The sequence below is a fragment of the Cetorhinus maximus genome, unplaced genomic scaffold (assembly GCF_964194155.1).
Source record: "Cetorhinus maximus unplaced genomic scaffold, sCetMax3.hap1.1 HAP1_SCAFFOLD_4047, whole genome shotgun sequence".
NCBI classification, from domain to species: domain Eukaryota; kingdom Metazoa; phylum Chordata; class Chondrichthyes; order Lamniformes; family Cetorhinidae; genus Cetorhinus; species Cetorhinus maximus.
In genome coordinates, this window is record NW_027599952.1 from 1 (window position 1) to 19,914 (window position 19,914).

Sequence of the window (19,914 nt, forward strand, 5' to 3'; positions counted from 1 at the left end):
CAACTTCATTCCCGCCGCCATCTTCATTGCGCAGTCAGAATCACACTTTCGCCCCCGTTTCGCGTCACTTCCGCACTAGGAAAGGTCATGTCCGGAACGACCGAGAGCACTTCCGCCCCGCCCCCCCGCTGCTGAATGATCCGCCATCTTTGTGAGGGGCATACCTTTAACGCCCCATTGCAGGTACACTTTGAGAATGCCCATGTCTTGCATGAACACCAGCATTGACCACCTGTTGGGCCGAATGGCCTGTTTTTCTGTGCTGTGAAACCCTATAAAATTCCATATAGATCAGCACAGGCCAGGGAAGAGAAGGCATTCCTAGAAGCATTTTCTGACATATCCCAGATGAGAAACTTCAGTTGATTAGAGAAGATGAATTTGCAAAGCTGGGGCTGTTCTCCTTAGAGCTGAGAATGCATTAAAGAGAGGGAAGCATTAAAGAGTTAACCACATTGCTGTGGGTCTGGAATTATACGTAGGCCAGACCAGGTAAGGTCAGCAGATTTCCTTCTCTAAAGGACATTAGTGAACCAGATGGTTTTTACAACAATCAATGATAATGTGAATGGTCACCATTATTGAATCAAGCTATATATTCTAGATGTATTAATTGAATTTAAATTTCACCAGCTGCCGTGGTGGGATTTGAACCCACGTTCCAAGAGCACTGGCACATCACCATCGCACCCTCCCCCCCCACCCCCTCCCATTTAAGATAATTCACAAAAGAATCAGAGGTGGAGGTTGTTTTAACACAGCAAGTTAATGTGATCTGGAATGCTCTGCCTTAAAGGGCAGAGTAAGCAGATTGAACACCAAAGGGAATTAGACGAATACTTGAAAAGGAAACGTTTGCAGGGCCATGGGAGAATGAACAACAGAGGAAGGGATGGAACTAATTGGAGAGGCTCCTTCAAAGAGCCAGCAAAGGCGCAGTGGGCCAAATGGCTCCCCTCTGGTATTGCTGAGTGATTCTTGGGGGCTGGGGAGAAGTGCCTCGCTCATCTCATAATGGCTGCGAGATCCTTTACGCCCATCCAACATGCAGTTACCAATTTTGGGGTGGGTCATATTAGCAGTTTATTGAATGTTGTGGGTGGGGAGTCCGTGCACCAACCCCCATCCCCCTTCTGGACTCCAAGGCCGAAGTCAAGCAGGAATTGTCAGAAAACCACATACTTCAACTTCCCCTAAAATGCCTTTATTCAGAGCAAGATGGACAATCCCCCCACAGCACCACCAAGTACATTCTCCCATTTCGAATCACCAATGGGTCTTATTAACAGCACAGCAAAGGCAAGGGGAGGAAGGGTGAGGGGGAGGCGGAGGCGGAGGCGGAAGGGGAGGCGGAGGTGAAACAAACTTAAGGGAGCAGATGGCACAAGCCTAGATTATTATTTGCACAAATGTTAATATAAGCCACGATTCTCCTGATCGGGACAGATAAGGTTCCCTCCGCCTATAAGAAACCGAAAATTCTGGGTAAATGAGAGAGCGGAACTTGCCCTTAAAAAAAAATTCAGATTTTTTTTTTTAAATTTTATTTAATTTTTACTAAAATTAAAAATTAAAAATAATGCCAAAGTGGCTGGTGACTTCAGCGCCAGTGCAAGACCTATCTCACCCAGCTTTTTAATCACCTCCTCCCTCTCAATCCGCTTATTTTTGGAAGGGAGGGATGGCGGAGGGCTGTGTTGGGAGGGAGAATTTCATGCACACGACAGACACAGCGAGGGGATAAAATGGTTTAAGAACTGCAGCTCGGGCGCAGTAAATAAAACGACGCGAGAGAGAGAGAGAGGAAACAAAACTCCCAGATGACCTGATATGAAAAAATAAATCTCAGAAGTGGACAGGCACGCACACAAACACACACGCACATACACACACACACAAACAAAACACACTCACAAATGGAATAAAACCCCCCACTCCATCCTCGCCACGTCACCAAAAGAAAAAGTAATGAAAACACAAAAGCTAAGAATCGTAGTCATCGTCTTCCTCGCCGTCTTGACTGCAGACCATCGGGGCGGGTGCAGGCATCGGCAGGTTGCTCATCGCTGGGGAACACGCGGGCATCGGTAGCGTTGGTAGAGGAGTGCTGAAGAGCGACTGAGGGCTGTGGAAGACAAGCGGAAGAAAGAGCCTGTGTTTACAAGGGTCACGGCCCCACAATGTCACAAAGCCCTTCCCGACCAACGCAGTGGAGAGTTCCAGTGAGTCCGCAGCACAGAAACAGGCCTTTCGGTCCATCTGGATTGTGCCGACCCTTATGCACCCTCCCATCCATCCCATCACCATATCCTTCTATTCCTTTCTCCCCTCACGTGTTTATCCAGCTTCCCCCTTAAATGTATCTACACTATTCACCTCGACCACTCCCTGTGGGAGCGAGTTCCACATTCTCCCCACTCTTTGGATAAAGACGTTTCTCCTGAATTCCCAATTAGTGACTATTTTATAATGACAGCCCCCATCTTCTGTACATCTACCCTATCAAACCCCCTTCAAAACCTTAAAGGCTTCTGTCAGATCACCTGTCAGTCTTCTCCTTGCTGCAGCCTGCTCAGTCTTTCCTGATGAGGATAACCTCTCAGAGTCTTTTTGCACCTTCCCCAGCAGCACTTCCATATCCTTTATCTATGTTGTCATGTTGGGAAATGCAGAAGCCTGTTTGCGCGCAGCAATCTCCTCCAAAAATAGCAATATGATACTGACCCAGATCATCTGTCTTATCAGTGATGATTGAGGGATCGATATCAACCCAGGACACCTAGAAGAACAGGCCTACTCGGCCCAATCTCTCCTCATACGACAATCCTGCCGTCCCAGGAATCAGGCTTCACAAAATAGTGGCCGTGGAATGTTTTGCATCCACCCGAGAGAGGAGTGGCTCTAGTTTAAATGTCTCATCTAAAACACGGCATGTCCGACCGCGCAGCACCCCCCGCCAGTATTTACACTGGGAGTGTCGGCCAGGATTATGGGCTCAAGCCTCGAGAGTGGGACTGGAACCCACGACCTACTGACTCAGAGACGTGCGTGCTGCCAATTGAGTCATCGCCGATAAACCAAAAGCCTGGTTACAGCAGAGAGGAGGAAACCAACAAGCACCACCCTGCCATTGTTTCCCTTCCTGCTCTGTACGAGGCTCAGGACCACACCAGGCCTGGCAACTCAGCACAGACCAGGGCTGAAGCCTGGGCCCTCCCTGCTCTTTCTGCAGCTACAACGCCAGGTTCCCATTCGGATCCGTGGAAAAATATCCTCGGGAAAACCAACACCTTCGGAGAGGATGCGCCCATAACACGGGAGAGAATTTGGGCTGGGTCTCCCCCATTGCTCTCTCGTTGGGAGAACCAAGCCGCAGAGTAGAAAGGGAATCTGCGGACATGCGAATTAGGAGCAGAGGAGTAGGCCACTCGGCCCCTCGAGCCTGCTCTGCCATTCAATAAGGCCATGGCTGATCTGATTTTGGCCTCAACACCACCTTCCTATCTGCCCCACCTTGACTCTCTTGTCGATCAAAAATCCGTCCAACAGCTTTGAATGGATTCAGTGACCCAGCCTCTGGGGAAGAGAATTCCACAGACTAATGACCCTTTGGGGGAAGAAATTCCTCGTCAACTCCGAATGGGAGACTCCAAAGTTCTGAACTGTGCCCCTCCCCACCACCCCCAGTTCTAGACTCCCCTCATGAGGGGAAACATCCTCTCACCATCTACCCTATCAAGCCCCCTCAGAATCTTTTTATGTTTCAATAAGATCACCTCTCATTCTTCTAAACTCCAGTGAGTACTGGGCCAACCTGCTGAACCTTTCCTCACAAGACAAAGCCCCTCATCCCAGGAATCAGCTGAGTGAACCTTCTCTGAACTGCATCCAATGCAAATATCTCTCTCCTTAAGAAAGGTGACCAAAACTGTACACAGTACTGCAGGTGTGGTCTCACCAATGGCCTGTACAGTTGTAGCAAGACCTCCCTACTTTTATACTCCATTCTCCATGCAATAAAGGTCAACATTTCATTTGCCTTCCAAATCACTTGCTGTACCTGCACGCTAACTTTTTGTGACTCATGTACAAGGACACCCAGATCCCTCTGTACTGCAGCATTCTGCAGTCTCTCTCCATTTAAATAATATTTTTTTTCTATTCGTCCATGGGGTGTGGGCGTCGCTGGCTAAGCCAGCATTTATTGCCCATCCCTAATTGCCCTTGTTCAAAGGGCATTTAAGAGTCAACCACATTGCCGTGGGTCTGGAGTCACAGGTAGGGCCAGACCGGGTAAGGAGGGCAGATTTCCTTCCCTAAAGGGGCATTAGTGAACCAGATGGGTTTTTACAACAATCGACAATGGGCTTTATTTAACTGCAGATTTTTACTGAATTCAAATTTCACCGTCTTCCACGGTGGGATTCGAACCCAGGTCCCCCGAGCATTACCCTGGGTCTTTGGAATACCAGTCAGTGACAATACCACTATGCCACCGCCTCCCCAAAATAATAATAAATAACACGCTGCTTTTCTATTCTTCCTGCCAAAGCGGACAGCCTCCAATTTCCCACATTATACTCCAGCTGACAAATTTTTGCCAACAACTCAACCACTCTATACTCCTCTCCTTCTGCGCGTTGAGCGTGGGATGTGGGTTCCCAGCGAGCGAGGGGGGGTGCAAGCACAGCCACTCACCTCTGAATTTGGTCTCCGGGCTTGTCCGTGCTTGACCGGGACACTTCCTCCTCGTCCGTCTCGCTGTCCTCAGACTCGTCCTGTCGGTGAAAGGGGCAGAGGTGGGTATTCTGCTTGGTATTACCCGCTAACGTTGGTATACCACTGTGAGCATGGGGTGGGGGGGGGGTGGTTGGGGCTGTGGTGGCCAACGTGCAATTTGACTACATGGGGCATCGCTGCCACACGCTATTCACCCACGGGTCATGGTGATCCAAGGCTCTTCAATGCTGAGTCGGGACAGAGTTGCAGTGGGACGGAGGGGTTGACGGACTGACACTTACCTCCTGTTCTGATTCGGAACTGGACTGTTTCTTGTCCTTCGCTTTGGCCCCCGCCCCTCCGTTTGTGTTTCTCCGTCCATAGCCTGGCTTCCTCCCCCTTGGGGACGACAGAAAGACGAGTTTAGTTGTGTTTAATTAATATCCTGTTAGCTCAAAACCCCACCACCACACCCTCTACCACCCTAAGAGCATCCTCCTGCGCCACCCACCCACTCCAGCAGCACATTCTCACTGCCGTTCAGCTCCGCAGGTACGACGCTCAAACAATCTTGAGCAGCATCGCAGCACAGAGCAGGCTTGCTCTCACCAGCTAACTGCATCCTCCAGCAGGGGCAACGTAGAGCAGGCAAGAGCTCAGGCTTCACACCTGGCCTGGGCTAAGTCAGTTATGACCATCTGCAACAAGATGGAATCTAACATTTCCAGTTGATGTTCAAGGGCATTACCATCACTGAATCCCCCTCTATCAACATCCTGGGGTTACCATCGACCAGAACTGGACCAGCCGTATAATTACTGTGGCTACAAGAGCAGGTCAGAGGCTGGGAATCCTGCGGCGAGTAACTCACCTCCTGACTCCCCAAAGCCTGTCCACCATCTACATGGCACAAGTCAGGAGTGTGATGGAATACTCCCCACTTGCCTGGATGAGTGCAGCTCCCACAACACTCAAGAAGCTCGACACCATCCAGGACAAAACAGCCCACTTTATCCGCCACCTTAAGCATCCACTCCCCTCACCACCGACACACAGTGGCAGCAGTGTGTGTACCATCTACAAGATGCACTGCAGCAACTCACCGAGGCTCCTTCGACAGCACCTTCTGAACCCACGACCTCTACCACCTAGAAGGACAAGGGCAGCAGACGCATGGGAACACCACCCCCTGCAAATTCCCCTCCAAGCCACACACCATCCGGACTTGGAAATATATCGGCCGTTCCTTCACTGTCGCTGGGTCAAAATCCTGGAACTCTCCCCCTAACAGCACTGTGGGTGTATGTACACCACATGGACTGCAGCAGTTCAAGAAGGCAGCTCACCACCACCTTCTCAAGGGGTAATTAGGGATGGGCAATTACTTCTGGCCCAGCCAGCATCACCCACATCCTGTGAAAGTATATCAAAAATAAAAATGCTAGTAGTGGAACATGCTCCTTCTCTGTTTGGGCATGTCTTGGGTAGGGTGCAGTACATCAACCTAAAGGAAGGAGAGGTTGCTGGGTGACATTGGGACCTTAACATTTCAGTAACTACCTCCGTGGGGCCTTGTCCCCTTCCATGTGGTTGTCTTCATTGTCTCCCTGCATATCCGGCACAGAGGCTACCAGGTCCTTCAGGAAATCGAATTGCTGTTCAAGCTCGATGCACTGTTTCCTGGAGGCAAATAACCCACAAGATTAGCTCCCCCCTTCTCATCACCACTGCCTCTACACTGTCCCCATCAAACATCCCCTGGGCAGCTACAGCACGGGGTTAGATACAGAGTAAAGCTCCCTCTACACTGTCTCCATCAAACACTCCCAGGACAGGTACAGCACGGGGTTAGATACAGAGTAAAGCTCCCTTTACATCGTCCCTACCAAACACTCCCAGGACAGGTACAGCACGGGGTTAGATACAGAGTAAAGCTCCCTCTACACTGTCCCCATCACACACTCCCAGGACAGGTACAGCACGGGGTTAGATACAGAGTAAAGCTCCCTCTACACTGTCCCCATCACACACTCCCAAGACAGGTACAGCACGGGGTTAGATACAGAGTAAAGCTCCCTCTACACCGTCCCCATCAAACACCCCCAGGGCAGGTACAGCACGGGATTAGATACAGAGTAAAGCTCCCTCTACACTGTCCCCATCAAACACTCCCAGGGCAGGTACAGCACGGGGTTAGATACAGAGTAAAGCTCCCTTTACATCGTCCCTATCAAACACTCCCAGGACAGGTACAGCACGGGGTTAGATACAGAGTAAAGCTCCCTCTACACTGTCCCCATCAAACACTCCCAGGGCAGGTACAGCACGGGGTTAGATACAGAGTAAAGCTCCCTCTACACTGTCCCCATCAAACACTCCCAGGACAGGTACAGCATGGGGTTAGATACAGAGTAAAGCTCCCTCTACACTGTCCCCATCACACACTCCCAGGACAGGTACAGCACGGGGTTAGATACAGAGTAAAGCTCCCTCTACACTGTCCCTATCAAACATTCCCACGACAGGTACAGCACGGGGTTAGATACAGAGTAAAGCTCCCTCTACACTGTCCCTATCAAACATTCCCACGACAGGTACAGCACGGGGTTAGATATAGAGTAAAGCTCCCTCTATACTGTCCCCTTCAAATACTCCCAGGGCAGGTACAGCACAGGGTTAGATACAGAGTAAAGCTCCCTCTACACTGTCCCCTTCAAATACTCCCAGGGCAGGTACAGCACGGGGTTAGATACAGAGTAAAGCTCCCTCTACACTGTCCCCATCAAACACTCCCAGGACAGGTACAGCACGGGGTTAGATACAGAGTAAAGCTCCCTCTACACCGTCCCTATCAGTGCTTACCAAACTCAATAATTTACTCTCCCCGCTGTGTCCACCTGTGTGCCAGCTGGCAATTGATTGGTGAAGTTGATGTAGTTTTGCGCTGCAGAGACCGGAGCCCATCACAGCGCCTGCGGCAACTGCATCGGGGCATCGAAAGGTCAGTTATTGCCCTCATCTCCTGCCAAGCTTACTGGCGGAGGGGTGGTGAGGTCCACTGGGGAAACCATGCCCCCCCCCCCACCCCGAACCTAGGCACCATGGGGAGGGTTGGGCTGGGCGAGACACCCAGAAGCGCTTGTGCCGATGGGTGGCTGACGGGTCCCGAGATAAATGGGTGTGTGCAGTTTCCTTACAAGTGAGACGTTGTCATGGTCTTGGCATTTCTCGACTGAGTCACATGGCAGGCCTTGGTGAGTAGAGAATCCAGGAACAGTTCTAATGCCCGAGCTGACCACGGGCAGGTTAAGGAACTCCTCCCGATGCTCGTGGACAATGGGGCTCTCCCACCAACACCATTCCCCCCCGCCCAGCCCACTCCGGTCCCACCACACACCCTGGAACTAACCATCAAGAGTGCGAAAGTGCCGACAGAGACCAGCACTGTGCCTACGTTACTCCGCCCAATGGGAGAGTGACTCAGTGGCTGGCACTCTCCCACATGACCGCTGAGCACAAAATTCCCACTGGGACCTCCCACTGCCACTACTGGGGGAGCACCGCACTGTCGGAGGGTCAGTGCTGAGGGAGTGCTGCACTGTCGGAGGGTCAGTGCTGAGGGAGCGCAGCACAGTCGGAGGGTCAGTACTGAGGGAGTGCTGCACTGTCGGAGGGTCAGTGCTGAGGGAGCGCTGCACTGTTGGAGGGTCAGTACTGAGGGAGTGCTGCACTGTCAGAGGGTTAGTGCCAAGGGAGCGCTGCACTGTTGGAGGGTCAGTACTGAGGGAGTGCTGCACTGTCAGAGGGTTAGTGCCAAGGGAGCGCCGCACTGTCGGAGGGTCAGTACTTGAAGGAGTGCCACACTGTCGGTGTCAGTACTGAGGGTGCGCAGCACTGTCGGAGGGTCAGTACTGAGGGAGCACCGCACTGTCAGAGAGTCAGTACTGAGGGAGTGCAGCACTGTCAGAGGGTCAGTACTGAGGGAGTGCAGCACTGTCAGAGGGTCAGTACTGAGGGAGTGCAGCACTGTCAGAGGGTCAGTACTGAGGGAGTGCAGCACTGTCGGAGGGTCAGTACTGAGGGAGCGCAGCACTGTCGGAGGGTCAGTACTGAGGGAGCGCCACACTGTCAGAGGGTCAGTACTGAGGGAGTGCAGCACTGTCAGAGGGTCAGTACTGAGGGAGTGCAGCACTGTCAAAGGGTCAGTACTGAGGGAGTGCAGCACTGTCGGAGGGTCAGTACTGAGGGAGCGCAGCACTGTCGGAGGGTCAGTGCTGAGGGAGCGCAGCACTGTCGGAGGGTCAGTACTGAGGGAGCACAGCACTGTCGGAGCACCTCACTGTCGGAGGGTCAGCACTGAAGGAGCACCGCACTGTCAGAGAGTCAGTACTGAGGGAGTGCAGCACTGTCGGAGGGTCAGTACTGAGGGAGCGCCACACTGTCAGAGGGTCAATACTGAGGGAGTGTAGCACTGTCAGAGGGTCAATACTGAGGCTGTGTAGCACTGTCAGAGGGTCAGTACTGGAGGAGCGCTGCACTGTCAGAGAGTCAGGTCAGAGGGAGCGCCGCACTGTTGGACGTGACGTTAAACCGAGGCCCCTCAGTGCCCTCTCTCAAGTGCGTGTAAAATGTCCTAAGGCCACTATTGGAAGCAAAGCAGGGAGTTCTCTGCAGTGTCTTGGACTCAATATTTAGCCCTCAACCAACATCACTGAAAAAAAAACCCAGATAATCTGGTCATCATCTCTATTGCTGTTCGTGGGAGCTTGTACAAATCAACACTTTCCTGCACTGCAACACTACACGACACTGCACTGCAAAAGGACTTTGGCAGCTGTAATCTGCTGTGGGACATCCTGAGCTGCATTAAAATGTTACTGAAATGGATATATGGACCTCGGCCATGCGGCGGGCGGAGAGGGGAGTGCAGCGAAAGCTCACCAAACCGGTACCTGGATTCGGAGAGTTAAAGCACCAGGAGAGATTACACAAACTGGGGTTGTATTCCCTGGAATTTTGAAGGTTTAGGGGAGATTTGATCAAAGTTTTCAAAACATGAAGGGGTGGGGAAGGGGGGGAAAGAGAGAGAGAGAGAGAAACTTATTCCCACTGGTTGGGGGAGTCTCGGACCAGGGTGCAGAGTCTAAAAACGACAGCCAGACTTTTCAGGAGCGAGATTAGGAAACGTTTCTGCACACAAAGAGCGGGAGAAGTTTGGAAACTCTCTTCCGCAAAGGGAAGTGGATGTTAAATCAATTGTTAATTTTAAAACTGAAATGTTTTGTTTGCTGAAGGTATTGAGGGATATGGGAACAAGGCGGGTACTGTGCAGGAGTTAAGTCACAGATCAGCCATGATCTCATTGAATGGTGGAACAGGCTTGAGGGGCTAAATGGCCTCCTTCAGCGCTGTAAACTTTCTGTGACTCCAAGTTCCAAACTTCCACCGCTCTGTACATGGAGACGTGTTCCCTAATTTTACTCCAGCCACTCTAGTTTTTAGCCCATGTCCTCCCCCACCCACCCTTCCCCAGTCGTGGACTAGGGGAGTCAATGCCTGGGAAACAACCACCACAACAAGCCCAAATCACCCCCAGCACCCCCCCACAATCAGCAGAGCAGAAACGCGAGGGGCTGTCCAGGTTGGAGGATACAGATTATCACGGGAACAGCAGCAGCCACTTTTCCAATCTCTTCGTCAGTCTGCATGATTTTCTTTATTCTGGCCTGCAATTCAATGAATACACACAGTCAGAACCCAGCAACCAGTGAAAGAATCAGGCTAGCCTGAACACAATCGACTGTCATGCACCACCTCAGTGGTGACCAGATTTTCCGCTGTGCTGACACTGATCTCCCTTCACTCCAGCTCCCTTCCTACATCCCTCTGGCTCCTCGGCCCTGTCTATCCACCTCCATACACCACCCCACCCGCACCCCGGGTCCTCCCAATTCCCAAACCCACTGCCCCACCATGGGTCCTCCCTATCATCCACACCCCACCCACCATGGGTCCTCCCCACTCATGGGTCCTCCCACCCCCCACCACCCTCCCAACCCCCCCCACCCTCCCAACCCCCCCCACCCTCCCAAACCCCCCCACCCTCCCCCCACCCTCCCAAACCCCCCCACCCTCCCCCCACCCTCCCAAACCCCCCCACCCCACCCTCCCAACACCCCCTCCCAACCTCCCACCCATCTCCCCCACCCCACCCTCCCAACAACGCCTCCCAACCTCCCTCCCATCTCCCCCACCCCACCCCACTCTCCCAACACCCCCTCCCAACCTCCCTCCCATCTCCCCCACCCACCCCACCTCCCAACCCCCCACAACCTCCCAACAGCACCTCCCACCGTCCCTACCCTCCCAACACCCACCACTCCCTGTCCAACCTCCCTCCATCTCCCCCACCCACTCCACCCTCCCAAAACGCCCCCCCACCCGACCCCACCCCCAATGGGTGCTCCCTATGTTCTCCCGCCCCCATGGTTGCTACCCCCCTCCCCCCAACATGGGTCGTCCCAACCCCCACCCCCCCACAACACTCCAACCGCCACCCCCCCCTCACCACCCCCCAACACCCCAACCCTCACCACCCCAACCCCCCCCCAACACGCCGGTGTTCCCTATCCCCCCCTCCCCGTTGCTGCCTATCTCCCCCACCCGTTGCTCCCTAACTCCCTCCCCCCTCACCCCCATTGCTCCCTGTCTCCCTCCACCCCCCCCACCCCCATTGCTCCCTGTCTCCCTTCCCCCCCCACCCCCATTGCTCCCTGTCTCCCTCCCCCCCCCACCCCCATTGCTCCCTGTCTCCCTCCCCCCCCACCCCCATTGCTCCCTGTCTCCCTCCCCCCCCCACCCCCATTGCTCCCTGTCTCCCTCCCCCCCACCCCCATTGCTCCCTGTCTCCCTCCCCCCCCCAACCATTGCTCCCTGTCTCCCCTCCCCCCCCCATTGCTCCCTGTCTCCCCTCCCCCCCCCATTGCTCCCTGTCTCCCTCCCCCCTCCATTGCTCCCTGTCCAACCCCGCCTGAACCATTGCTCCCTGTCTCCCCCCCCCCCACCATTGCTCCCTGTCTCCCCCCCCCACCATTGCTCCCTGTCTCCCTCCCCCCCCACCATTGCTCCCTGTCTCCCTCCCCCCCCCCCCCCCCTCATTGCTCCCTATCTCCCCCCACCCCGGGTCCTCCCAAACGCCGCTCCCCCGTGGGGGGTCTCTCACCGGTGGGAAGCGGGCGTTATATTTCTTTTTCTTTGACGGCATCTCCGGGATGTTGGTTTCGGTTTTTTTTCTCTCTCTCTGTCCCCGGTTGGGGGGGGGTTTTTTTCCCCTGAGGATTTTCGGTGACGGCGGCAGCGGCGCGCCCGGCTCCGGGGGTCCTTCTCTCTCCGCCGGCGCGCACTCGCCGGATAAAAGAGGCGCCCACCGCGGCCGCCTGACCGGGCCGGCAGGCGGGGAAAGATTAAAGGAGCGGCGGAGACGCCACCGCCCAGCCCGAAACCCGGGTAAACTTTCCCCAACAAACCCCCCCCGGGGTAACCCTGAGGGAGCAGCGGGGGGGAGGGGGAACCGGTTCGCGTTGCTAAGGACCCTCCTTCCCTCCGGCCGGTGTTGCTAGGGACCCTCCTTCCCTCCGGCCGGTGTTGCTAGGGACCCTCCCTCCCTGCCCCTCCGGCCGGTGTTGCTAGGGACCCTCCTTCCCTCCAGCCGGTGTTGCTAGGGACCTACCTTCCCTCCGGCCGGTGTTGCTAGGGACCCTCCTTCCCTCCGGCCGGTATTGCTAGGGACCCTCCCTCCCTGCCCGCCCTCCGGCCGGTGTTGCTAGGGACCCTCCTTCCCTCCAGCCGGTGTTGCTAGGGACCCTCCCTCCCTGCCCCTCCGGCCGGTGTTGCTAGGGACCCTCCTTCCCTCCAGCCGGTGTTGCTAGGGACCCTCCCTCCCTGCCCCTCCGGCCGGTGTTGCTAGGGACTCTCCCTCCCTGCCCCTCCGGCCGGTGTTGCTAGGGACCCTCCCTCCCTGCCCCTCCGGCCGGTGTTGCTAGGGACCCTCCCTCCCTGCCCCTCCGGCCGGTGTTGCTAGGGACCCTCCCTCCCTGCCCCTCCGGCCGGTGTTGCTAGGGACCCTCCCTCCCTGCCCCTCCGGCCGGTGTTGCTAGGGACCCTCCCTCCCTGCCCCTCCGGCCGGTGTTGCTAGGGACCCTCCCTCCATCCGGCCGGTGTTGCTAGGGACCCTCCCTCCATCCGGCCGGTGTTGCTAGGGACCCTCCTTCCCTCCGGCCGGTGTTGCTAGGGACCCTCCTTCCCCTCCGGCCGGTGTTGCTAGGGACCCTCCTTCCCTCCGGCCGGTGTTGCTAGGGACCCTCCCTCCCTGCCCCTCCGGCCGGTGTTGCTAGGGACCCTCCTTCCCTCCAGCCGGTGTTGCTAGGGACCTACCTTCCCTCCGGCCGGTGTTGCTAGGGACCCTCCTTCCCTCCGGCCGGTATTGCTAGGGACCCTCCCTCCCTGCCCGCCCTCCGGCCGGTGTTGCTAGGGACCCTCCTTCCCTCCAGCCGGTGTTGCTAGGGACCCTCCCTCCCTGCCCCTCCGGCCGGTGTTGCTAGGGACCCTCCTTCCCTCCAGCCGGTGTTGCTAGGGACCCTCCCTCCCTGCCCCTCCGGCCGGTGTTGCTAGGGACCCTCCCTCCCTGCCCCTCCGGCCGGTGTTGCTAGGGACCCTCCCTCCCTGCCCCTCCGGCCGGTGTTGCTAGGGACCCTCCCTCCCTGCCCCTCCGGCCGGTGTTGCTAGGGACCCTCCCTCCCTGCCCCTCCGGCCGGTGTTGCTAGGGACCCTCCCTCCCTGCCCCTCCGGCCGGTGTTGCTAGGGACCCTCCCTCCCTGCCCCTCCGGCCGGTGTTGCTAGGGACCCTCCTTCCCTCCAGCCGGTGTTGCTAGGGACCCTCCCTCCCTGCCCCTCCGGCCGGTGTTGCTAGGGACCCTCCTTCCCTCCAGCCGGTGTTGCTAGGGACCCTCCCTCCCTGCCCCTCCGGCCGGTGTTGCTAGGGACCCTCCCTCCCTGCCCCTCCGGCCGGTGTTGCTAGGGACCCTCCCTCCCTGCCCCTCCGGCCGGTGTTGCTAGGGACCCTCCCTCCCTGCCCCTCCGGCCGGTGTTGCTAGGGACCCTCCCTCCCTGCCCCTCCGGCCGGTGTTGCTAGGGACCCTCCCTCCATCCGGCCGGTGTTGCTAGGGACCCTCCCTCCATCCGGCCGGTGTTGCTAGGGACCCTCCCTCCCTGCCCCTCCGGCCGGTGTTGCTAGGGACCCTCCCTCCCTGCCCCTCCGGCCGGTGTTGCTAGGGACCCTCCCTCCCTGCCCCTCCGGCCGGTGTTGCTAGGGACCCTCCCTCCCTGCCCCTCCGGCCGGTGTTGCTAGGGACCCTCCCTCCCTGCCCCTCCGGCCGGTGTTGCTAGGGACCCTCCCTCCCTGCCCCTCCGGCCGGTGTTGCTAGGGACCCTCCCTCCATCCGGCCGGTGTTGCTAGGGACCCTCCCTCCATCCGGCCGGTGTTGCTAGGGACCCTCCTTCCCTCCGGCCGGTGTTGCTAGGACCCTCCTTCCCCTCCGGCCGGTGTTGCTAGGGACCCTCCTTCCCTCCGGCCGGTGTTGCTAGGGACCCTCCTTCCCCTCCGGCCGGTGTTGCTAGGGACCCACCTTCCCTCAGGCCGGTGTTGCTAGGGACCTACCTTCCCTCCGGCCGGTGTTGCTAGGGCCCCTCCTTCCCTCCGGCCGGTGTTGCTAGGGCCCCTCCTTCCCTCCGGCCGGTGTTGCTAGGGACCCTCCCTCCCCGCCCTCCGGCCGGTGTTGCTAGGGACCCTCCTTCCCTCCGGCCGGTGTTGCTAGGGACCCTCCGGCCGGTGTTGCTAGGGACCCTCCTTCCCTCCGGCCGGTGTTGCTAGGGACCCTCCCACCCTGCCCCCCCGGCCGGTGTTGCTAGGGACCCTCCTTCCCTCCGGCCGGTGTTGCTAGGGACCCTCCCTCCCTCCCCGCCCTCCGGCCGGTGTTGCTAGGGACCCTCCCTCCCCGCCCTCCGGCCGGTGTTGCTAGAGACCCTCCCTCCCTCCCTCCCTCCCTCCCTCCCCGCCCTCCGGCCGGTGTTGCTAGGGACCCTCCCTCCCTCCCCGCCCTCCGGCCGGTGTTGCTAGGGACCCTCCCTCCCTCCCCGCCCTCCGGCCGGTGTTGCTAGGGACCCTCCCTCCCTCCCCGCCCTCCGGCCGGTGTTGCTAGGGACCCTCCCTCCCTCCCCGCCCTCCGGCCGGTGTTGCTAGGGACCCTCCCTCCCCGCCCTCCGGCCGGTGTTGCTAGGGACCCTCCCTCCCTCCCCGCCCTCTGGCCGGGGTTGCTAGGGACCCTCCCTCCCTGCCCTCCGGCCGGGGTTGCTAGGGACCCTCCTTCCCTCCGGCCGGTGTTGCTAGGGACCCTCCCACCCTGCCCCCCCGGCCGGTGTTGCTAGGGACCCTCCTTCCCTCCGGCCGGTGTTGCTAGGGACCCTCCCTCCCTCCCCGCCCTCCGGCCGGTGTTGCTAGGGACCCTCCCTCCCTCCCTCCCTCCCTGCCCTCCGGCCGGTGTTGCTAGGGACCGTCCCTCCCTCCCTCCCTCCCCGCCCTCCGTCCGGTGTTGCTAGGGACCGTCCCTCCCTCCCTCCCCGCCCTCCGGCCGGTGTTGCTAGGGACCCTCCCTCCCTCCCTCCCCGCCCTCCGGCCGGTGTTGCTAGAGTCCCTCCCTCCCTCCCCGCCCTCCGGCCGGTATTGCTAGGGACCCTCCCTCCCTCCCCGCCCTCCGGCCGGTGTTGCTAGGGACCCTCCCTCCCTCCCCGCCCTCCGGCCGGTGTTGCTAGGGACCCTCCCTCCCTCCCCGCCCTCCGGCCGGGGTTGCTAGGGACCCTCCCTCCCTGCCCTCCGGCCGGGGTTGCTAGGGACCCTCCCTCCCTGCCCTCCGGCCGGGGTCGCCGCCCCTCGCCGCCCTCCGGCCGGGGTCGCCGCCCCTCGCCGCCCTCCGGCCGGGGTCGCCGCCCCTCGCCGCCCTCCGGCCGGGGTCGCCGCCCCTCGCCGCCCTCCGGCCGGGGTCGCCGCCCCTCTCCGGCCGGGGTCGCCGCCCCTCGCCACCCTCCGGCCGGGGTCGCCACCCCTCTCCGGCCGGGGTCGCCGGTGTCCCTCGCTCTTGACTGTATTGATAGAGATTTCCTCCTCTCCAGCCCATGTTGCTAGGACCCTCTGCTGCAGTTAGTTGCTCGGCTCTTTGCTCACATGTTACCTGTAACTGTGATGTTTAAACTGAGTTTTCCTTGAATTGATTTGCCGTGTTCTCCTGATGCTGAGCTTCCTCTATTGACTTTGGTGTTTTGTTTGTATTGCTTTGACTCCTCTGTGTTTAGCTCGATCGTATTTCTCACCCACAGGGCGTCAAGCCTCGGAGCCTTTCAGCCATTTCCACGGCAGTTGGCACGAACTGGGAATCGAAACGCTGAGAACAGAAGGCTCACCAAAGACTGAGGATATTTCCAGTAAGTTAACCCACATTTCTGGCCAGAGCGTTGACCACTGTCCTCACCCGCTGTAAATTGGTTTTATCCTGTTTGGAGCCCCAACTCTTTATTACCAGGCGTACCCTTCCTCCAGAGATTGGCCATAAAATCCAGACCGACACTGCCAGTGCCCGCACTGATGGAGCGCTGCGCTGTTGGAGGCAGTTCTTGCCGGTGTCCTGGGGGCCAATCTCTAGCCCTCAATCAACATCACTTTGCATTGCTATTTGTGGGATCTTGCTGTGTGCAAATTTGGCTGCCGCCTTCCTTCCCTGGGTTACAACAGTGAATACACTTCGCAGAATGGGCTGAACAGCTGCCCTGGGACATCCTGAGGCGCTACGGAAATGAAATGGCCTTTCAGTTCTCCTCTCCGACCTGTGCCGACAGGTTCCAGGGGCACCCGCTGCCCTCACGGTCCTTCGCCTGGCTGTGTGAGTCCAAACAAGTATAATCGACTGTCGGTTTTGTGGTGGCAGGGGGTGGGGTAGCGGGGGGAGTGGCGGGGGGGGGTGGTGGTGGGTTAAAGCCAGAGTGATTCTGCGATTCTGGGCAGAGTCTGGAACAGTGGTGAGGACCCCAGTTTAATTTGTTGTTCCTCGCCCCCATCCCGGGAACGCTGAGACCAGCCAACGATGGCCGGATCAGATTAACGCAGGTGGGAGGTTGAGCATTCTGGGGAAAGGGAACTGAGATCGAAGCCGGTAGGAGAGAACTCTCCGCTCCCCCCCGCCCCCCCAACCCCACCCCACAAGTAAGTGCTCTGCAGCCTGCAGATTGTATAGCGGGCAGGTGTGCAGCCTGGGTTCACTTCCGAGCGCACGGTGGGGTAAATTGGAATGTGCCAGCTCATTAGTGCCGCCTTCTGGAAGGGCCATTGGGTGTTACTACAAGCTGCTCCCACGAGAGGTGGCGCAAGGTATTGCTTCATAGCTCCCCCCACTCCCTTAGAGGTGGTGGGGGGTATTACTTCATAGCTCCTCCTAGAGGTGGCGGAAGTTATTGCTTCGTAGATCCCCCAGAGGTGGCGTAAGTTATTGCTTCATAGCTCCCCCAGAGGTGGCGGGAGGTATTGCTTCATAGCTCCCCCAGAGGTGGCGTAAGGTATTGCTTCGTAGCTCCCCCAGAGGTGGCGTAAGGTATTGCTTCGTAGCTCCTGCTAGAGGTGGCGGGAGGTATTGCTTCATAGCTCCTGCTAGAGGTGGCGGGAGGTATTGCTTCATAGCTCCTGCTAGAGGTGGCGGGAGGTATTGCTTCATAGCTCCTCCTAGAGGTAGCGGGAGGTATTGCTTCATAGCTCCCTCCTAGAGGTGGCGCAGGGCACTTTCTGGTGTCGCCTTGTGCAGGCTGCTGCATGGTGCCCCCCTTCAGTCCCAATGCCCGCAACATCTCACCCACCTCCCCTTTTTTTCCCTTTTGACCAGTAGAGGAATCCCCGCCCATCCACCCACGCACCCGGAATGAGTGACCCCGACGACGAGGGACCCGAGCCGTTCCAGGCGGAGCGCGACCTGGCGGCAGAGGCCATGGCGGCCGACATGGACCCCTGGGTCATCTTCGACGGCCGCAGGACCCCGCGGGCCGAGTTCGACGACTGGCTGGACAGCAACCGGCCCTCCCGCGTCTTCCGCCACGGCGAGCCGGGCCACAACGCCGAGCCCGTGGGCTGGATCGCCGTCTACGGGCCGAGCAGCTCGCCAGAGCCTGAGCGCGGCGACCCCGAGGGGCTGCAGGAGGACTGGGAGCGGCTGCTGAGCAGCGGGCGGCCCGTCACCTTCGAGACCGTCAAGGAGCTGGCCCTGAACCGGCGGGTGCTGAGCGGCAAGTGGCTGATGCACCTCGACACGGGCTTCAAGGTGGACCACGCCTGGGGCAGCATTGCCCGGGCGGTGCTGGACGGGAAGGTGCCCGCTGCCAAGGTCAGCCCCTACTGCCCTGGCTCGGACGCCAAGCACGTCATCTGTGTACCCGGCGACGACTTCACTGACGAGAGCCAAGTGGTGAGCCTGGACGCTGCCATCCGGGCCGTGGGCATCAAGTGCCCCCTCTCCTACAAGCCAGACGCTTACACCTACCTGGGCTTGTATCGGGGCAATCACTGGAAGCTCTGCCCCACCATCTACGAGAGCCGCTACGATCTGGAGTGCATCCCCCGGCGCTCGCGCATCACCAGCAAGGTGTCCATGACCGAACTGACCTAACCGTGCAGTGGGAACTGTCTTGTGCGCGCGCCTGATGATTTTTTTTTAAAAAATGTACAGTTTCAAAAGAAAGAGAGAATTGAACAAAAGATGACGTGTCAGCGTTGGTCAATAAGTCTCGAGCGGGGCCTCGGTTTGTGGTTTTCCCTTGTTCGGTCCTCTTGTTTGTTGGCGGGGAGCAAGAATCATGTTACATGGGATATACAGCGCAGAAAGAGGCCATTCGGCCCATCCGATCCACTCGAGCTTTCACCCAGCGTGTGACTAAGGGAGCTCGAGAGTTGATTTACATAGGATGACAGAATATATACGGCACAGAAAGAGGCCATTCAACCCAACCAGTCCATGTCGGTCCACTCGAGCATCCTCTCAACTTTCCCCATCTGAATCTACCATCGTAACCCTCTATTCCCTTCGCCCTTACATACTTGTCCAGTTTCCCCTTAAATGTATCTATACTATTCACCTCAACCACACCCTGTGGTAGCGAGATCCACATTCTCCCCAATCTCTGGGTAAAGAAGTTTCTCCTGAATTCCCGGTTGGATTTATTAGTGACTATCTTATATTGACGGCCTCCAGTTCTGCTCTTACCCACAAGAGGAGACATTCTCTCTGTATTCACTCTATCAAAACCTTTCAGAATTTTAAAGACCTCTAATCACCCCTCAGCCTTCTCGTTTCAAGAGGGAAGGGACCCGACCATAAGACATAGGAGCAGAAATTAGGCCATTCGGCCCATCGAGTCTGCTCCGCCATTCAATCATGGCTGATCAGTTTCTCAACCCCATTCTCCCCGTAACCTTTGATCCCCTTACCAATCAAGAACCTATCTATCTCGGTCTTAAATACACTCAATGACCTGGCCTCCACAGCCTTCTGTGGCAATGCATTCCATAGATTCACCACTCTCTGGCTAAAGAAGTTTCTCCTCACCTCTGTTCTAAAAAGGTCTTCCCTTTACTCTGAGGCTGTGCCCTCGGGTCCTAGTTTCTCCTACTAATGGAAACATCTTCCCCACATCCACTCTATCCAGGCCTTTCAGTATTCTGTATGTTTCAATCAGATCCCCCCCTTTCATCCTTTTAAACTCCATCGAGTATAGACCCAGAGTCCTCAAACGTTAAGCCTTTCATTCCTGGGATCGTTATCGTGAACCTCCTCTGGACCCTCTCCAGGGCCAGAACATCCTTCCTGAGATACGGGGCCCATCAGCCTGTCAATCCTTTCCTGACATGTATACCCACACATTTCTGGGATTATCCTTGTAAATCTTCTCTGCACCCTCTCCAGTGCCTCTATATCCTTTTTTTATAAAATGGCGACCGGAACTGCACACAGTGCTCTACGTGTGGTCTAACCAATACAGGTTGAGCATAACCTTCCTACTTTTTAATTGCATCCTTCTAGGAATAAAACCTAGTGCTTCTGCCTTGCTATA

General features: G+C 57.5%; 2 protein-coding genes across 3 annotated transcripts; one reads left to right on the forward strand and one right to left on the reverse strand.

The window, feature by feature from the left end:
* Positions 1–1,188: 1,188 nt before the first annotated feature.
* On the reverse strand, positions 1,189–12,119 carry drap1 (DR1-associated protein 1 (negative cofactor 2 alpha)). Its single transcript, XM_078538155.1, has 7 exons — positions 11,942–12,119; positions 10,373–10,445; positions 7,917–8,010; positions 6,280–6,399; positions 5,022–5,118; positions 4,699–4,778; positions 1,189–2,125 (listed from the first exon to the last, which is right to left on the reverse strand). Exons 1-7 carry the CDS (start codon positions 11,981–11,983, stop codon positions 1,984–1,986), a joined length of 648 nt encoding a protein of 215 aa, XP_078394281.1. The 5' UTR covers positions 11,984–12,119; the 3' UTR covers positions 1,189–1,983.
* LOC144678330 (UPF0696 protein C11orf68 homolog) lies at positions 12,091–18,582 on the forward strand. 2 transcript variants are annotated; one of them, XM_078538153.1, is made up of 3 exons: positions 12,091–12,225; positions 16,147–16,251; positions 17,697–18,582. In XM_078538153.1, the coding sequence occupies exon 3, from the start codon at positions 17,733–17,735 to the stop codon at positions 18,471–18,473; it is 741 nt and encodes a 246-aa protein (XP_078394279.1). In that variant the 5' UTR covers positions 12,091–12,225; positions 16,147–16,251; positions 17,697–17,732; the 3' UTR covers positions 18,474–18,582. The 2 variants fall into 2 exon arrangements, with proteins under 2 accessions (XP_078394279.1, XP_078394280.1); XM_078538154.1 differs by having other exon boundaries at positions 17,700–18,582.
* Positions 18,583–19,914: the final 1,332 nt, after the last annotated feature.

Bases quoted from the DNA above. Each gene is read 5' to 3' on its own strand.
- drap1 (XM_078538155.1), bottom strand. From the start codon at position 11,983: ATGCCGTCAAAGAAAAAGAAATATAACGCCCGCTTCCCACCG. The intron at 5,119-6,279 runs GTAGTTACTGAA...GTCGTCCCCAAG, and splicing joins GGGGACAAGGCCCCACGGAG to GGGGAGGAAGCCAGGCTATG. The intron at 4,779-5,021 runs GTAAGTGTCAGT...TTTCACCGACAG, and splicing joins GTTCCGAATCAGAACAGGAG to GACGAGTCTGAGGACAGCGA.
- LOC144678330 (XM_078538153.1), top strand. From the start codon at position 17,733: ATGAGTGACCCCGACGACGAGGGACCCGAGCCGTTCCAGGCGGAGCGC.